The sequence below is a fragment of the Amphibalanus amphitrite genome, unplaced genomic scaffold (genome assembly GCF_019059575.1).
Source record: "Amphibalanus amphitrite isolate SeventyFive unplaced genomic scaffold, NRLGWU_Aamphi_draft 000474F_arrow, whole genome shotgun sequence".
In the NCBI taxonomy this organism is placed as follows: domain Eukaryota; kingdom Metazoa; phylum Arthropoda; class Thecostraca; order Balanomorpha; family Balanidae; genus Amphibalanus; species Amphibalanus amphitrite.
This window is the reverse complement of record NW_024881968.1, coordinates 6,078-23,812: the sequence shown is the minus strand read 5'-3', so window position 1 is coordinate 23,812 and position 17,735 is coordinate 6,078. Positions and strand designations below refer to the sequence as shown.

General features: G+C 48.7%; 1 protein-coding gene across 1 annotated transcript in view; it reads left to right on the top strand.

Moving 5' to 3' along the window:
• The window catches only part of LOC122392195 (inactive rhomboid protein 1-like), a 29,446-nt gene extending 20,523 nt beyond the window's left edge, over positions 1–8,923 (top strand). The window contains exons 13-20 of the mRNA XM_043386797.1: positions 1,147–1,170; positions 4,087–4,178; positions 4,651–4,742; positions 5,272–5,420; positions 6,121–6,221; positions 6,546–6,699; positions 6,994–7,143; positions 7,503–8,923. Of these exons, the coding sequence (XP_043242732.1) occupies positions 1,147–1,170; positions 4,087–4,178; positions 4,651–4,742; positions 5,272–5,420; positions 6,121–6,221; positions 6,546–6,699; positions 6,994–7,143; positions 7,503–7,784 (1,044 nt within the window). The 3' untranslated portion in view covers positions 7,785–8,923. The remainder of the gene's footprint in view (positions 1–1,146; positions 1,171–4,086; positions 4,179–4,650; positions 4,743–5,271; positions 5,421–6,120; positions 6,222–6,545; positions 6,700–6,993; positions 7,144–7,502) is intronic.
• Positions 8,924–17,735: the final 8,812 nt, after the last annotated feature.

The window sequence follows — 17,735 nt, the reverse complement described above, 5'->3', positions numbered from 1 at the left end:
ACTGTTTCCGAAAAAATCGGCTATTTTTGCAGTTTTTGCCCCCTGCAGGCAAAACCGTTGACGTTAGGTCAAATCTAAGCAAATTACTCAGAAAGGGCGTTAATAGGGCTATCGAATGCGCTTTTCCGCGGCGCTGTAGCTCTATTGGTTCCCGAGTTATGCGTTGGCTTCTTGGAAATTTTCGACATTCGACCTGGAAATCGGCGAAAATTTGCCTTCAATGACCTCTGGTGACCTGACCTTTGACCTGACCAAAAAATTGACCGAAGTGATTTCCTCATTATTTTTGACGCTCTTTCGAACGCCGCCTTCCGCGTATCGCTACGTGGCCCAGGAGCCGAGTTAGAAGGGGGGTGTTCAAACACCCCCCCCCCCCCCAGCAGGGCGTGGAAATCCAGGACCCCCAGCCGGGCGCGGGTTAATATGATAGTCAATAATACTAAGTGACATTTCTTTGGCGTTTTACAAGAAGGGTAGCGTTTAAATATTCGTTTCCAATCTATCTGGCTTAGAATAAAACAGTCGAAATGGAAAACATCCAAGCCTTTTTTTTGCTGTTAAATATTCATTCACAGATTCTTGAGACTTCATTTTTTCGGTGAAGCGTACAATGACCGTGTCAATTAAATGGTAGAGTTATTTCTACAATGCTATGGAAATTGTTTTCTGCATCTAAATATATATATATATATATATATGCTATGCAATTAGGAAGATCTATGCAGATGGAAAATTTTAGCTATAGACATTTTGAGCAAAAGCTGGGAAAAAATGTTTCAGTAATTGTAAGTAATTGTAGAACAAATTTTACAGCTAAGATAAAAAAGCAAAGACGTTTGCTTGGTAACCGTGCGTATGCAATGAATTTAGCAGGTTCTTGGTGTTCAATGTTACATTATATTTAGTTCCTAACAAATTGAGTTTTATGTTTTACTTAATACCTAATTTACCACATTTTTTAAAGAAACGACAGGCAATCGTTAGTCACCATCAGCCAGGCAGGCAGTAACTGTTGTCAACCCGACATTCAGCTCCTACCCACTGATTCCAATCCGTGCATTCGCTTACTAATCTGGGTGGGTTTATAATGCGACGGTGCTGCTGTGCTTTTTATTGATCACTTTTTTTAATATTCTTGGGCAGCAGCAGACGGCGAGAATGAGAAACCCGGTACGTGCTGCTGCTGCATGGCAGCGCTGTAATCTGGCAGCTCCACTGAGACATTTCTGCCTGATGTCTCAATGACTTGCGCTTTTCGCCTGATTTCCTGTTCTCGCATCGTGGAATGCCCCGACATTCTGCCTGCTCTGGATGGTGTCAGACTGTGGTAGCTCGGATGTAACATTGTGCTGTTGTTAATGTTTTTTTCTAAGTTTTTTTTGGTCACGTATTAGTGTAAAAATGACGCAACATGTGTGTCGTGAATTTACACGCCACAGTACCTATCAGTTTTGTCATCATGGTTAGCTTTGGATCGAACGGTTTCTTTTTAAGACATTTTTTGTGAAAAAAAAATGTCTTTTAAGTTAAGAATACGGAACAAAACACTTCATCAACTATTCATTTTTTATTACTAAAATCTGCAATTATAACACGATGCTTGAAACATAAACGGGTGTATGATGAATAGTAGGTACCATCAAATTTAAATGGAATCGTTCTTTTGATCATTGCATGTTGTATCTCTTTTTTTCTTTTTCCTTTTGATTTTCTTTTGCTTTGTTTTATGCATCACCAGGCCATGTAGAATCTCATATGTATGCAGAAATGAGGAACTAAAAGAATCTTACGATTCGAAAGGTTCGATTTTTAATTTTATCGCAGCATTTTTGATTTGGTATTCTGATGAAGAGCTGCGCTCAAAATTCAATAAGGAGGCGTTGGGCTTAGACTTGGTTAGGCGTCTAGAAAGCTAAAATAAAATCTATAGGTAAGCTAAATCTATAACCTAAAACGTTATAAATGTGATCCTCACCGTAGCACTAAGAAACATGAAAATGAGAAATAGCCCTATATGGTCTGACACCTAATAAACTCCAGAAATGTTACGTTTCGGCGATTAGCAAGGCGGTGGTCGCAATGGGAAATACAATTGCTACCAACATTTCAATTGAGGTCGAATAAACTGTCTTGAATTGACACAGCAAAATAATTGTTGACAATAAAACAGTTAACCCTCAAGGTCAGGGGCCATAAATTGTGAAGCATTGCTTTGACTTTTCTTTAGTGGTACCTATCGGTAAAATATTTCAATATTTTTACTGCAATTTCCGTGATTTGTATTCAAGAGCAAAAGATGCTTGTCGCACTCTTTGTAAGTGTGTATCCCTCAACAACATACAAGGTACCTGCAGTTCGCATGCCTTTATTATTGTACACTGCGTATCGCTGTTTGTTGCTCTTGCATTGCATATCTTTTACATCATCGCATGTTCGCACCAATCAGTCAGTGTGGATACAGTAACTCAATGCAGAATGGTGACAAGAGCCCCACCTCTCCCATTGTTTCGTGCAACCTAGCTCCTGTGGTTTATTTAAAAATGTCACTTTTTTCAAAAGTGCACAAAAAAAACGTGAGATGAAAAAAGATGTTTGTCACTGCGCCGTTTTGGAAAAGATAGCGAGTAATCCAGAATTGGAGGATCAAAAGCATGCGATAGCATGCTTTTGCATCCGGAAATTCCCATTGGTGGGTCGCTGAAAAAAAGTTCGGCTGAACCTGTTTGTCAGTGAGTGAGTGAGTATGTGAGTTTGTCCAAGCTTTTTTGGACCTGGAGTCAAAATGGGTGGACCGATCGGGACGAAAGTGGGACCGTTTGATTCGTCTCCGGCGAGGTAAACTTTTGGTGCTGGCCTCGGTTCGCTCGGTGCTTCGTGGCACATGCTATTCCGCTTCAAAGTTTCGGTGACACGAAATTTTTTGTCAAGGCTACAGGTCAACCCGAGGTCACGGGCAAAGCCATACTGGCGGGACACATCGGTAACACCTTGAACCAGTTTCCAGGGGGGTCACCGTCTGCGAGGGGTGCAGGCTGCACGTGCTGGGGTCGTAAAACCGTTTTGACGTGAGGTCCTCTGGCTCAAAGAAATTTTAAGCTATCAACCTCAAAATCGGTTCAATGGTAGTCCCAGGCAAGGCCTCCAAAATAATGCACATTTGGTTGAGCTAAACTCTGTGGTGCATGAGCTATGCACGTGCAAGCCGATTGCACCCTTCGTACGTTGCCACGCCTGCAGGGTAAACGGCAGCTCTAACTGGTTCAAAACTTGCAGGTCATAAGAAGAATACATTTGATCACGACATTCCGGCGAGATACTATCCGAGGGGTGCAAGCTGCGCGTGCGGGGGGCGGATAACGGTTTTGACGAGGGATCCTCTGATCCCGGGAAACGTCGATCTAGCGACACAAAAGTCGGTACACTGATAGAACTAGACACACGCTACATGATGTCATGAAAATGACTGCACTGGGGTGCCTGGGGCATGAACTATGCACGTGCAGTTAATTCATATCTTACTGTAGGTAGATATCCACACCAATCTCGCGTGCTTTCAAGCATTTTTGGGATGTTTCGGTTGGTTTCAGGTTCAGTCCAAGCTCAGTCTGGGTTTCGGTGGATTTGCCCGGTGTGTGCCCTCAGTACCGTTCCTCCAATTCTGGCCCAAGGCAACGCAAGAGCGCTGCCGGCATCTAGTAATGAGTACGTGTTGCATTCGATCTGAAATATGCACATGTTTGCGATATACGAGTACCTATGCACATTGCACGTGATGGATGCCATATTCAATGTTCATCCCTTGTCCTCACTTAACTTTTGGGATAAGTATTGCTCCGAGTAGAAATAAACGTAATGCTAAATGTGAGACGGAAACGATCCCTACCAGGCTACTCGATTTGCCATTGTGTGCTTTATATGAAGTTGAACGTATTTTGATCAAATAGTCTAATAAACAGCGGTTCCCGCTTCCCTTCCATCGACATACGATTGTGCCATAAAGCCTGACGTAACCATGCTCAGTGAAACTCAACCTTTTGACCCCATTTGTCATTTGCTGACCTTTGCTGACCTCTGTTGATCTTTCAGAGCACCATCAGTACGTGGCACACGTGGTCGTCCGGTCGTGGCTCGGCGCCCGAGGGCCGGATCTCTGGACCAGTCTGTGGACAGGACCCTCAGTGAGTATACTGGTCGGGGACAACCTCCCAAGTCCTAACCTCAGTATCATATTGTGAAGTCGACACATGTATCATTATCGCTCCGAAAACATGCCGGTTTCCTTAACAATTCGTCACGTCCTGATGTTAGAACTCGGCGCCGTCAGAGCTTTGTTGATCAACATTTCTTGATAACCTCAAACATGGTGCGGTAACGTGTTTGCAGCCCCAAAACGTGTGCCCTGTTGTTATTTTAACTGTGCAACATTGTTGACCCGGATCAACAAAGCTCCAGACTGGTTGTGTGGCTGGTCGTGACTATTTTTCGGGTAAAATAGCCAGCTTTAGTAAAGGTTGTGAGTTTTAGCTCTGACATTGTCTTTATCATTTGAAGGAGGCGTTATTCCGCGTGACAGTACTCTCCGCTCTGCTGCTATGTGAGAAGCCTGTAGGTACTACCGTGTGCTGACAGATATTTCTCTGTCTCCGACAGTTACTGTGCCGAGCCGGCCAGCCGGGCGCCCCACGAGTGGCCAGATGACATCACCCAGTGGCCCATCTGCAAACGGCCCTCCCCCGCGCCCGGTACGGCTAACGAGTGTTGGTCTATTTTTGAGAATCATGTATGAGAGAATAAGTAGATGTTGAGAAAGTCGAACGCTGACTGGCACCCCGGTGCCGCGGTGCGCTACAGCGATTGAATCAATATTGTGGGGAAGGGACCGGTCTCAAAGCCGTTCGAATGCTCACTCGAAGGGACATGCTGTACTGGAACAATTGTTGATTTCCCCCGGTCGCCGGAAAAGGCAAAGCCTCCATCTGGCCATAACTCCCCCGGTCGCCAACAGTGGAGGACAGTCTGTCCGTTTATTCCTCTAACTACTCCGCCGGTTTCCCATAGAGGACAGTTTCCGTAGCGCCTCCTCTGACTGCTAGCTCCTCCGTTCGCCGACAGAGGGCAGTCTGTCTGGCTCGCCCTTCTGACCACTAACTCCCCCGTTGGCCGACAGAGGGCAGTCTGTCTGGCTCGCCCCTCTGACTGCTAACTCCCCCGGTCGCCGACAGAGGAGTCTGTCTCGCCCCTCTGACCACTAACTCCCCCGTTCGCCGACAGAGGGCAGTCTGTCTGCGGAGCACATGACCTGCGAGGTGGTGGGCCACCCGTGCTGTGTGGGCATCCACGGCCACTGTGAGATCGCCACCCGCGAGTACTGCAACTTCGTCAACGGCTTCTTCCACGAGGAGGCTGCGCTCTGCTCGCAGGTACGACTAGGGGCTCGCTGTCATGGATGTTGGAGAGAGAAAAACGAGATATTTATTCCCGCCAACCTCGGAGTCGGATCGAACAAGTCCCCCGTCCGTCGTTTCCATCCTTAGGACATTTAAATCCTTCTCCTCCACGCATCAACCCTCAGTCCGGGCTGGACAGGCTACTTTATCTCATGCGGGCTGCTCCCTTGGAGCGGCACTGCTGCTCCCAGGGGCTCCCCTGTGAGTACTTGGGGGCTGAGTACCCCAAGTACTCAGCCCCTCAGTGAGTACTTGGGGGGCTGGTCGGCCTGTCCTGTGGGACAGGCTCAGCTCTGGCGACTCTTTAGGGTGTCTGCCCAGACCAATGCCTCCCCCTAATTCTTATCATACTTCCGGCTCTGAAATGGTCTAGTTAGACCGGAAAGGTCTAACCCAACAAAACAAACAAACAAAATCGAACAAGTGAGCTTCTCTACCCCCAATGCAGAGCTCAAATCACGAGATTCGCCCACATCTTTTACCGATAACTGGCAAGAGTGTTTATGAGTACCTATTCCTTTCCACCCTGCACAAAGTCGACAGTTATTGCTTGTCCCGGTAGACTGATGACAACCAGTGAAATTGTTTCTTATTCTCCTCTTCCAGTACCGTGTTTGAATTGTGTACTGTGCCTATCCGTGTCCGTTCAACACGTATTTCTCCATTTCCGCAGGTCTCGTGTCTGGACGACGTCTGCGGGATGATCCCGTTCTATGATCCGGAGAAACCCGATCAGTTCTATCGGCTCTGGACGTCGCTGTTTCTTCACGCCGGGTAAGGAGCACAAATTCACACATGACAACGCCGTCTTCGATAGCTTTCAGCAAGCCAAAGTAACTTCTTTGCATATGAATGTGGTTTACTTTGCCGCTTTGAAAATGATGATTGACCAATGATCGTGCATGATGTAAGTCACTTTCCTTCTGTGCAGGGAACGATGATAAATTTACGGTGCATAAGGAACAGACATGGGGTCACCTTCGAAGTATGGCTGTAAACGGCTAAATTTGCTAAATACTGTTAGCAATTATTTTTATGAAGCCGTCGAGACGCCATCCGAACATGTGTCGCTGACCTCTGATGCCTCGTCTCCGGCAGGATCATCCACCTGGTTCTGACGGTGGTGATTCAGTTTTTCTTCCTGCGTGACCTGGAGAAGATGGCTGGCGCCTCGCGAGTGGCCGTCATCTACATAGTCTCCGGCATGGCCGGCAACCTGGCCTCCTCCATCTTCGTGCCCTACAGAGCCGAGGTGAGCCAATGACCTGTCCTCAGGAGTGGGGGTGACCTGACCTGAGTCGGCAACCTGGCCTTCTCCATCTTCGTACCCCACAGGGCCGAGCGAAGTAAAGAGTCAGCAAACTGACCTCAGGGGAGTGTGCGACCCGGCCTAAGACATTAACCTGACCTCCGTCTTCGAGCGCTACAGGGCATAGGCTGGTAGTCAGTTTACTGTACAGGCATTCTTGTGTGGTCCTTCGGAATATAACTAGTATTTTGATACAATGAGCCTGGCATGCACTGACGGCCTGTCTCTGTTCCTCAGGTGGGTCCTGCCGGCTCGCAGTTCGGCCTGCTCGCCTGTCACTTTGTCGAGGTGATAAACGTGTGGCCGATGCTGCAGCGGCCGTGGCGCGCCCTGTGCCGCCTGCTCGGACTCACCGTCGTCCTGTTCGCCGTCGGACTCCTGCCCTGGGTGGGTAGTACACTTTGGTTTAGGGCGACGGCACTTAGGACGTCGGTGCAATAAATGACTGAACTTAAAATTTTGAGGAGTTTGTTTTGTAATTTTATACAAGTAGTATGTTGTATGTCATGTAGTAGTAAGCTTCTCACAGAATTCACTATTTGAATGTAGTTGACCTGAATTTGATCATTTCTTAGAGAAGTGCATGATGAAAACGCATTTCAGCTGTTATTGCGCTTATGTAAAATATAATTTTACTGACACTATCACAAAATCAAGGGAAGTAGGCATACCTGTAGCGTCGCAATCAAACCTGTCAAAATGTATTTTATGCGAGCGTTGACGATGTTCTGTCTCTCTGCGCGCAGGTGGACAACTACGCGCACATATTCGGCTTTATCGTCGGCTTTCTGCTGTCGTACGCGCTGCTGCCGTACGTGTCGTTTGGTCCGTACGACCGGGCGCGCAAGAAGGTGCTGATCGCCGTGTGCGTGACCACCGTGACGCTGCTGGTGCTGTTCCTGCTGGTGCTGTTCTACGTGACGCCCTTCTATGACTGCGAGTGGTGCGAGTACCTCAACTGCCTGCCGCTGACCCGGGACTTCTGCGCCGAGCAGAACATCAACTTTGACCGCCGGCCGAGGCTATGATTGGCCGCGAGAGATGGAGAGAGAGAGAGAGAGAGAGAGAGAGAGAGAGAGAGAGAGAGAGAGAGAGAGAGAGAGAGAGAGAGAGAGAGAGAGAGAGAGAGAGGGAGAGGGAGAGGGAATGATCTGAGCAGGACTCGGCGCGACTCTGAGGGCGTCAGTGTGTGGCGGGCAGATCTGAGGCTATATGTGTGGTGCAATTTTTGATTGCAGGACACTGCAACGGCTGTACGCTGGTGATTTAACGTTGCACGAAAGGTGAACGTTGGGTGTTGGCTGTGGTCATCGCTTTGTTTTGTCCTGACTGTTATTTATATGTTGATTCTTGCCAAATGAGGTAAATCTATCAGCTTATTTATTGGGTATGTTAGGCCTGACATGCCTACCTAATACGATTGTGCATGCTGTCCTTGAATGCGTCGCTCGTTTGTGTGAAGGTCTTGGATCGAAGGATTGATTCAAAGCCCAATATTGCAGAGCTGTATATCACAACAGGCATACCTACATACCAGGGGTGATGTAGTTCATACCTGCGTACCTTTGCGTACCTTTGGGAAGGTGTCATGTATAATGTTTTGAAGTGATCCTGCCTTGACGGAACATGTAATGTTCGTTCAGGTGGTACATCTGATCAGTTTCAATAAGGGGGCCGTGTTGAAAGATCTTTAAATACGCTGTGCCTCGCACTCAACCTCAGACTTGAAGTAGTCAGAAGGATAGCCGTCTTTCGTTGATTGATCTGGGAGTTGTATGTAAATGACATATTTTTGTCGCATCTGACTTGTTGAATGTTTGCGTGCACGGTACTGCTTGTGGATCCCATGCTAGTTAATTGCTTTGATCTGTCCTGTTGAACAGTTGATTAGGGCTGTCGTTGTCGTTATAATTTATTACCCGTGTTCTACTTACAAACCGTTTTTATTTATCAACAGGATGACTGGTTTGTAATTCTACTTTCGTTTTATCCAAAGATCTGTCACATTTCAGTACAAATTATATATAAGTGAAGCAGCGATAATTACCTAATAATGGCAACAACATGGCACGCTGCGCAGTCTGCACATTCCAAGTGTATATGTACTGACGTAAACTGTTAAATATTATAACTGATGTTAAGCGCTATGTTATGAATATATCATCATACGTCATGAATCACTTGTTTTCATCAGCAATTGTAATTGTTCCTTTCTCGGCAGATAACGCTCCACACAAATAATTACACAAACGAAGCTCCTTATCACGAGCGTATCCAGCCGGGTCTGAAGAGAAGAGGGGCGGGTAGCGAGTGAGGAAACAAATACCAAAAAAGAGCGCCCATTTGTTTCCATGCACCGTCTATAGCCTGTACTCCGGGTACCACCGTACCTACTGTAAAAGTACCACTGAAGTCTGAACCCATCATTCTCAAGTGACCGCCGCGCCGGTAGGCCCGGCTTGTGCCCGGCCAAAGTTGCCAGTCATCCCCGTCCTCCGACCGGTGGCATCAGCTGATTGCCGAGAGTGACGTCAGCCGGCCGACGCTCCGTACGCCAGCCCTGTTACGTCAGACGGAGCGCCCGAGCCGCCGACGACGACCATTCGGGAGGGCCTCTCGTGCACCGGGCCATTTCTGACGTAACAATGGCGAGTGGCGGTGTATTAAATGCGCCCGGCCGGGTGCACGCACTCATTCAGTTGTGGAGACGCGACCGAGCAGCAGTACTCAGTAGTGAGTGAGATTGGGTGATTTCCTCTGAGACCGTCATGACTTCCGATCGCGACCATCCCGGCTACGGTCCGTGGATGCCGCGGTGGGGCGGTGACCCCACTGACCAGCGACAGCAGGCGCCTGGCCCACGGTGGGGCGCCGAGGGGGACGACCCCCGCCACCGCGGGCCCTGGGGGCGGCACCAGCACTGGCATGGCGAGCGACAGGACCGGCAGGACCGGCAGGACCGCTGGGACCGGCAGGACCGCTGGGACCGGCAGGGAGACCGCTGGGACCGGCAGGGACCGTGGTCCCACCGCCGGAGCCGGGACGCCCCGGACGGAGCCGGAGCGGAGCAGCCGTGGGAGCAGCGGGAGCAGCAGTGGTCCGGCCGGCACGGCTGCGGAGGTCGCTGGCGGCACGGGGAGCGTCAGGAGACCGGCCACGGACCCTCCTGGGCCGGGGTGGCCCTCACAGGAGCCGGGGTGTTCGGACTCTATAAACTGTTCCAGGGACGGAGGCAGCACTAGAGGGCCGACCCGAGGGGAGGGGCTCACAGCGACGGAGGGGGGGGGCCTCAGGAGAGGAGAGGTGACGGCTCTCACAGACGAGCTTTCATCGTGAAGGTTGTATCCTGAGGGGAGGCGGGGCATCTATGAGGGAAGGGCTATCTCTGAGAGGGGCGATGTTCGCCCGAAAGGGACATGTGAATGACGTCATGGTGCCGCCGGCGGACAGGAGGTGGCTGCATTTCATTGGCGCTATGTATGCAGCGTGTTGTGTTTACTGAGAACCTGGAAGAGGGAAATGTGACACGCGGATGATCGTACAATTACCTGTAACGTTTAGCCTCCAACCGCCTTGTCAGTGATACATTCACCTGGTGTGGGGCGGAGTAGAAGAGCCATCCACGATCGCTTTTATAAACTCTGATGGAATATATTGATTCATAAATTTGACGCTATCAGCGTCTGTTAGTATGGTACCTGGTAATGATACCTTGTACCTTGTATACCTTGTAGAAATGGTAAATACAAGTTTTCCACAAAATATATTATTTATTTGAGCTTTGAAACAGTAAAGGTACGCTTTCAACTTCTTAAATCGAAACGAACGGGGAAAGATAGAGACATGAAGTGTAACCCGTCTCAATAAATACATTTGTCTATTACTAATTAACATGACGTGGAACAATTTGTTTCTTTAACCGTCCCACTTCCTAATCAGTGAATATATGCCCTTGCTATACCATAAACATATTCCTTTTCAACCAGTCACCAATCAAATACCTAGGTACTGTAGGTATATAAGTAGTAAGTACGTACATCGTGGTCCAGAGTTACCTTGACGAAGGAGAATGACTGAGCGAGCCGAGTTCCGAATCGACCGCGTTAGGCTGGCCTCCGAGGCTCCGAGAGTGACATTCAGAGAATGCTGGCCGCTGGGGGCCACTGGCATCTATCAGCTTGTGTAGCTGAATCAAAATAAAATAGGTATAGGATAAAAAGTAATTACAATAACTCCTAAATCAGGTGATGAACGCCGAGCGGTGGGTGGCACATCTGACATCACACACGAGATGTGAGAGGAAAATACCATCCGCGGGATCGCGCGGACGGACTGACCGATTCGGGATCCGGCGAGACGACCTCCAGCCGCAGGAGATGCCGACAGAATGCTGCAGATGCCGCAGATCAGGGTGCAGATGCTGATCTTCAGCCTCCTCCGGAAACACCGGCCACACCAAAAATCACTGAATGGTAAAACTGGACACGCTGCCCGCAACGCAGCACCTGCAGGCTGCAGCTTTCTCACTTGACAATCATAAACACTTCACAACAGTCCGCAGCGCACAATCACGAAATCACAAATCACTGGCACTGTTCGCCATCCCACACACCCCGTCCCCAGCAAACAACTGGTGCGAAATTTCCCGCCCGAAAGGCTAGTTTTGCGACTCGCCGCTAGGGGGAATCCAAGTCTGTTAACATAAAGCTGAAATGTGCATTGTATCAATGTATAATGTATGACCATACTAGCTTCATGTTTTTTTATAATACAAGCAAACAGACTGAAAGATAAACAACAGCGTAGCTAATCGTAGCAAAATAAGAATAGTTCCAGGACAAAATAAAAACAAACCTAGGCGCTTATCTTGACGTAGGCGAGCACGCGCGCGGCTGGCGGAAAAAGCCAAAGGTTAGTTGCGACAGGTGCCCCCTCCCCTTTGAGGTGGCGAGTCGGCGACCTGGGGAGGGGGCACCCGGCTTTGATCAACATGAGAATTGAGAGGGGCGTTAGAATCTGAGACAGGGGAGTCGGGGACCGTCGTGAAACCATCTACAAAATAATGCATAGGTACAATTATAGGTACGCCGTTGAAATAACTCAAATGGAGTGGGTTAGTAGTTTGGCTAGCACTCAGTTGTTTGGTAAATAATTAGGTATTTAGGTATGTAGGCATATGTAGTTGCAGCTTGCAACCATTATCTTGCACAATGGTCACACAGCAAAGCTCAAAACTAGCGTAGTTTTGTGAGCTGCATATTTGTATGACAAATTACCTACAGGGGATTTGAGTTGTTGAGAGAAGGATGCTTATTGCTTAACCCGCGCCCCGTAGGGGGGGGGCCGAAACGGCCCCTCCCTGTCCTTTTCGGTCGATATCTCCTAAACGGCTGGAGATATCGCCACCAAACTTTCAGGACCCCTCCGGGCATCAATTTTACACATTGTGACAAAAAAATTTTCCAGAGGCTATGATAGGTTGGCCACAAATGACGTCAGAGTGACGTCATGTTCTGTCATTTTCGACCGAAAAAAGACCTTCGCGAGAAGACCTGTCAGGACTACAGCTTTGAAGATACAGAAAAATGATCAAGACATAAAAGGTGTAGAATTAACAGGGCTACAAAACTGCTATCCTGAATTTTTGAATTTTTTGAGTTTTGACCCCCAAAAATCAAAAAAAACATTTTTTTGGATATATTCGCCAAAAAATCCAAAAAGTTTTTTGAGTTTCGAAAAAACCGGAATATATGTGATAGTGCCTACCGTCTTCTATCTACATACCAAATTTCAGATCGATACCTCGTTTTTTGGCCAAGTTATAGCGAAAAAACTGTTCAAAAATGATGACGTCAAATTTTCAAACTCAATTTTTGGCAATTCTAGAACTCGTAGAGCAAAACGAAGACCACCATTAGACTCCCCGTGACGAGCTGCATCGAATCGATACCCATTTTATGCAGAAATATCAACTTTGAAATTTGACCTAATTTGACCTGACCTTGACCTGACCTTCACAAAAACGTGACCTAGGCTGGCCCCAAAGGCTGCCTAACCCACATAATCGCATTTGTCATGTAAAATGGACCATAAAACATGTATCACACGACACATTCATATTGTGACCCCCGGTGACCTGACCTCGCTGTGACCTGACCTGGTATCAGTGACCTCAGATAGCAAAGTATGTGTTTGACGAACAATGTACCATCGATGGTTTTCAATAAATTACCAATTTACTCGCTTTCACAGCACATTTCTTGAATTGCCTGTGAACGGTGAAAATCTGACCTTTGACCTGACCTGTGACGTCATCGGTTTGACCTAGGTCAATGAAATTTGGTCACAAGGTAGTTCCCGGGTGGGGCTATCGAACGCCGTTTGAATTTTGAAAATCGGCCGGTAACTTTCCGAGATCTTAGGGGGGGGCCGAAACGGCCCCCCCCCCCTACGGGTGGTAGGGTCCGCCGGTAGCCCTACGGGGCGCGGGTTAAGCCCTAGCCCCTAAGGATGGAAGTTGGAACCGATGGATCGGAGATTGGTGTGTCCTGACTGACTGACTGACCGATGGACGGACGGACGAAGGGACTGACTGACGGACCAGCTGACGGACGGACAGACGGACGGACGGACGGACGGACGGACTGTAAGGTGGACTGACTGACGCTATACCGCGGCTCCGACTTGGCTATAAAGGTCCTCTATAAGAGCTGGCTTATCACCTATTTGCCATGCATAGTGCATAAATACCAGCATCTGCGATGCTGGGCTCCGCATCGCGGGACCGCAGGTTGTTTGAGCAAGCACCTCTGTAACGCCGCAAAAACGCCCGTAGTGCATAAATACAGCCATGACATTTAGCAGTCATGCAATCAATTCAATTCTGTCTCAACGTTGCAGGCCCTTAATTAATTAAACAGGCCCTTAACCCTCGCCAGTCCAGGGACTTTTTCATAACGCGGACGGCCAGGGGGGAGTTGGTACGATCCCTGGCGATTGGCCCCTATGGCACTTAGAAACGCAAAATTTACAGGGTAGGTGGGCCCATAAAAGGTCTCACCCCTGTGCAAATTTGGTTGCTTTAGAATTTAGATCAATGTTTAGGGGGGTTGTTTAGGGGGGTATAAATGTAAAAATTTCGCTCAAACAGCTTAAATGTTATTCGCTTACAACTAGTGATCTAATCAAGATAGAGCAAGCATAAAAGCACCATTGAACTCAACACGTCCGTGTGCATCGAGTGGTATTTTTTTACGATTTTAAGTGAACTTAACATTTTCCTTGTTTGTTAATTAGTGAATTTATTAATTAATTAAGTTTAAGTTGACCAAATTGCGTCATTTCACATATCATTCAATTCGGTTGATCACAAGGAAAACAATGATAACATTTTTTAAGCTCTAGACCCATTGTGTGCGAAGTTATTAGCAAAAACGTGATTTGACCTCATTTGGCCTCACATGACCTGACCTAAGTGGTTTTTTTTTTCAGCAAGCAAACACCGAATTCATCTTTGATGGAGCTAAGCAACACAGACACGTTGAAATGGATTATATGTTTGCCATTGGAGTTATTCAGACAAATTTTCTTAAAATTTGTCGTGACCTCTAGATGACCTCAGGTCACCCGAAATTGAAAAACCTGGTTGTAGGCTATATAACTCGGTGAGCTTAGCATATCTTGCTAGTTTGAATCAAATCGATGAACAACTCTAGATTTCATTGACAAAATAGCGCATTTTCAGTACCATTTTGATTTTTGACCATGTACCGTTTTTTTTTTATCTTGTGACCTGACCTGAGGTCACTGGAACACAAAACCCCTAAGACACATGTCAAATGGCTGCCCCAAGTTTTGTCTGAAATTTAGTGTCCCTAAGTCTCACGGTTGCTACGCGCTATTAACGATAAACTTAGCGATTCCGTTGCCGCTAATATACCTAGTCCAATTTTACCCTAACATTGTTCTGGTTTTGGTAACCTGGTGACCTGACCTGAAATGACAGAGACCTAAAATTTCCAGGAAAAGCGCCAAAAGGCTGCCCTAGAGAGTATGCCAAAGACCAGGGTTGTGCTCGACTCAAAAAAATTTGCCGACTCGACTCGTCATTCAGCTTCAGAAAGCCCTGACTCAACTCTGACTCAAACAAGGAGCTGATTTTTTCCCTTGACTCGACTCATGACTCAAGCGGCTCGATGAAAATATTAGTTGACTCAAACTTGACTCAAATTTTGTGTTGAGTCAAGTTACTTGACTCAAAATTGACTCAGATAAAAAAGTTGTTGAGCGGGGGGAAGGTGAAAAAAATCCGGCAGCAGAGCCAGGGCTAAGTTAATGTTAACCCTCGCCCGCACATGGGGGGGGGTGGTTGCCACCCCCCCCAGGTAGTCTTTCTGCTCTGCACTCAACATTTTTAGAGCTTAGAAGGCTGATTTTTCGTATAGCTGCTCCTCTATCCTTTCTTGATGTCCACTGAAAATTTCAAGTTTCTGTGACTTTTGGTTTCGGAGATATGACCTTGTTTTTCAGGTCATGTCATGACCCAAATGGCCAATTCTCGACATCTTGCGTTGGCTATGGGCCTTGTGAGCTTTTGACTCCTTGATTTCGGCCTTTTTTACCAGTCTTACCTCCCACCTATCATGGAACATGTTGTTCGACGATGTACAGATGTCAAGGTCAAGGTCAAGGTCAACCTAGGTCATCTAAGATAATTGCGTTTTAGGCAAGCGGAATTTACTTTTTGTGAAGTTTTTTGACTGCATTTTTGGTAAAAGCTTCTCAGATCATGATTTCATGTAATATGGACACATAAACAATCGGTGCACACATCAGTACCTATAGGGTAAGTGGCTCCTATGACGCACACTTCCTAAAAGCGCACACCAAGAACTTTTTTTAATGTAGTTCCTTCAGCAGAAGCCAGGAACGAAAAAATCAGCTGTCAATCACTTCCAGCGACATTTGTGCTGCGTGTGGACGGCGGTGGGGTGTTGTCGGCTCAAAAGGTGAGTAGTTATGGCGGATATTGTGATTGAGGTGCAATGTTTCTTCAGCAAAAAAGTGCCTAAAGCAATAATGCATGTTTTAAGACGCATGCACTTCTCGCGTAAACCTGAATAGGCCGGAAAGATCGATGGGCACTGACCGGATGGCAATGAAACGGGACTCAGTTTAGGCGTGCATGCTTTACCCAGAATACGTCAGTGTTGACGGGAGGGGGCTGAATGTCAGGTGTGCGTGTTTAGGGCAACTGGTTCTGCAATGACGCACACTTTCAGTGCTGCAAATGCGCACAGTACATTTGATGATTATCTAGCCTTCTTTCTTACAAGGAACAGCTTATATCACGATGAATTGACATGTTAGTCATTGGCACAGTGTAGAATGCGGCATTGAGCTCCACTCCGGGCGGTGGAGCTGGCAAAACGGCGGTGGAGCTGGACGCCGGGCCCGGGCGCTCGGCTGGTGACGCCGGGCCCGGGCGCTCGGCAGGTGACGCCGGACCCGGGCGCTCGACTGGTGACGCCGGGCCCGGGCGCTCGGCAGGTGACGCCGGGCCCGGGCGCTCGGCTGGTGACGCCGGACCCGGGCGCTCGGCTGGTGACGCCGGGCCCGGGAGCTCGGCAGGTGACGCCGGGCCCGGGCGCTCGGCATGTGACGCCGGGCCCGGGAGCTCGACTGGTGACGCCGGGCCCGGGAGCTCGGCAGGTGACGCCGGGCCCGGGCGCTCGGCTGGTGACGCCGGACCCGGGCGCTCGGCTGGTGGCGCCGGGCCCGGGAGCTCGGCAGGTGACGCCGGGCCCGGGCGCTCGGCATGTGAAGCCGGGCCCGGGCGCTCGACTGGTGACGCCGGGCCCGGGAGCTCGGCAGGTGACGCCGGGCCCGGGCGCTCGGCATGTGAAGCCGGGCCCGGGCGCTCGACTGGTGACGCCGGGCCCGGGAGCTCGGCAGGTGACGTCGGGCCCGGGCGCTCGGCATGTGAAGCCGGGCCCGGGCGCTCGACTGGTGACGCCGGGCCCGGGAGCTCGGCTGGTGACGCCGGACCCGGGCGCTCGGCTGGTGACGCCGGGCCCGGGAGCTCGGCAGGTGACGCCGGGCCCGGGAGCTCGGCAAGTGACGCCGGGCCCGGGCGCTCGACTGGTGATGCCAGTAGATACTGAGTCAGTGAAAAGGTTTCGAGTTCGTGATGTGTTCATGATGCGTTCAAGTTCATGGTGTGTTTCATGATGTGTCGAGTTCAAAGTTCATGATATGCTCATGGTGTTCAACTTTAAAATAAAGTGATTTGATCAATACCTCGACATGTTTATTAAACCTGTTGGAATTGTTCTTGTGCGCATTTGAGGCAGCTGAATGTGCGTCATAAGAGCACCGGTGCTCTATTAGCGCACGTCGGACGTTGGTGGAGGTTTTGCCTTATATGTCATAAATGATGAAGGAACGCTGGAACATAAAAGTCAAATCAAGGAAGCAAATGCTTATGAAAACTGCTTGTGACCATTTTATCAGCAAAACAGGTTTCAGTAAGTCTCAAAAGCAGTTTTCCTACTAGGTGTGCGTGATAGGAGCCACTTACCCTACACACAGACACACACAGACATACAAACACATATAATTGACCTTGACCTAACTTGACCTGAAATGACCTCAGCAGCAAAAACCTGGTCGGGTAGTGTGACAAAGAGGTTCTAGCTGGCTTGGCACCAGAAAACGGCATCGTCATCGGTATATGATAAGCAGCGCACTTGATATCAAACGGTGACCCAAAACAGCAACATTTTTTAGTTTGACCTGACCTGGAAGGTCAATGACTGACCTGAGAAGGTAAAACTGGGTATCATTGGATTCGTCTCTTCCCAAAGAATCTTTTTGGTCTTTACCGCTAAGCTCTATCTCCAACAGGAACGAAATGGCGCGGGGGGTGGCAACCCCTCCCCCCATGTGCGTTCTAGGATGGGAAAATGGCATGTGCGGGA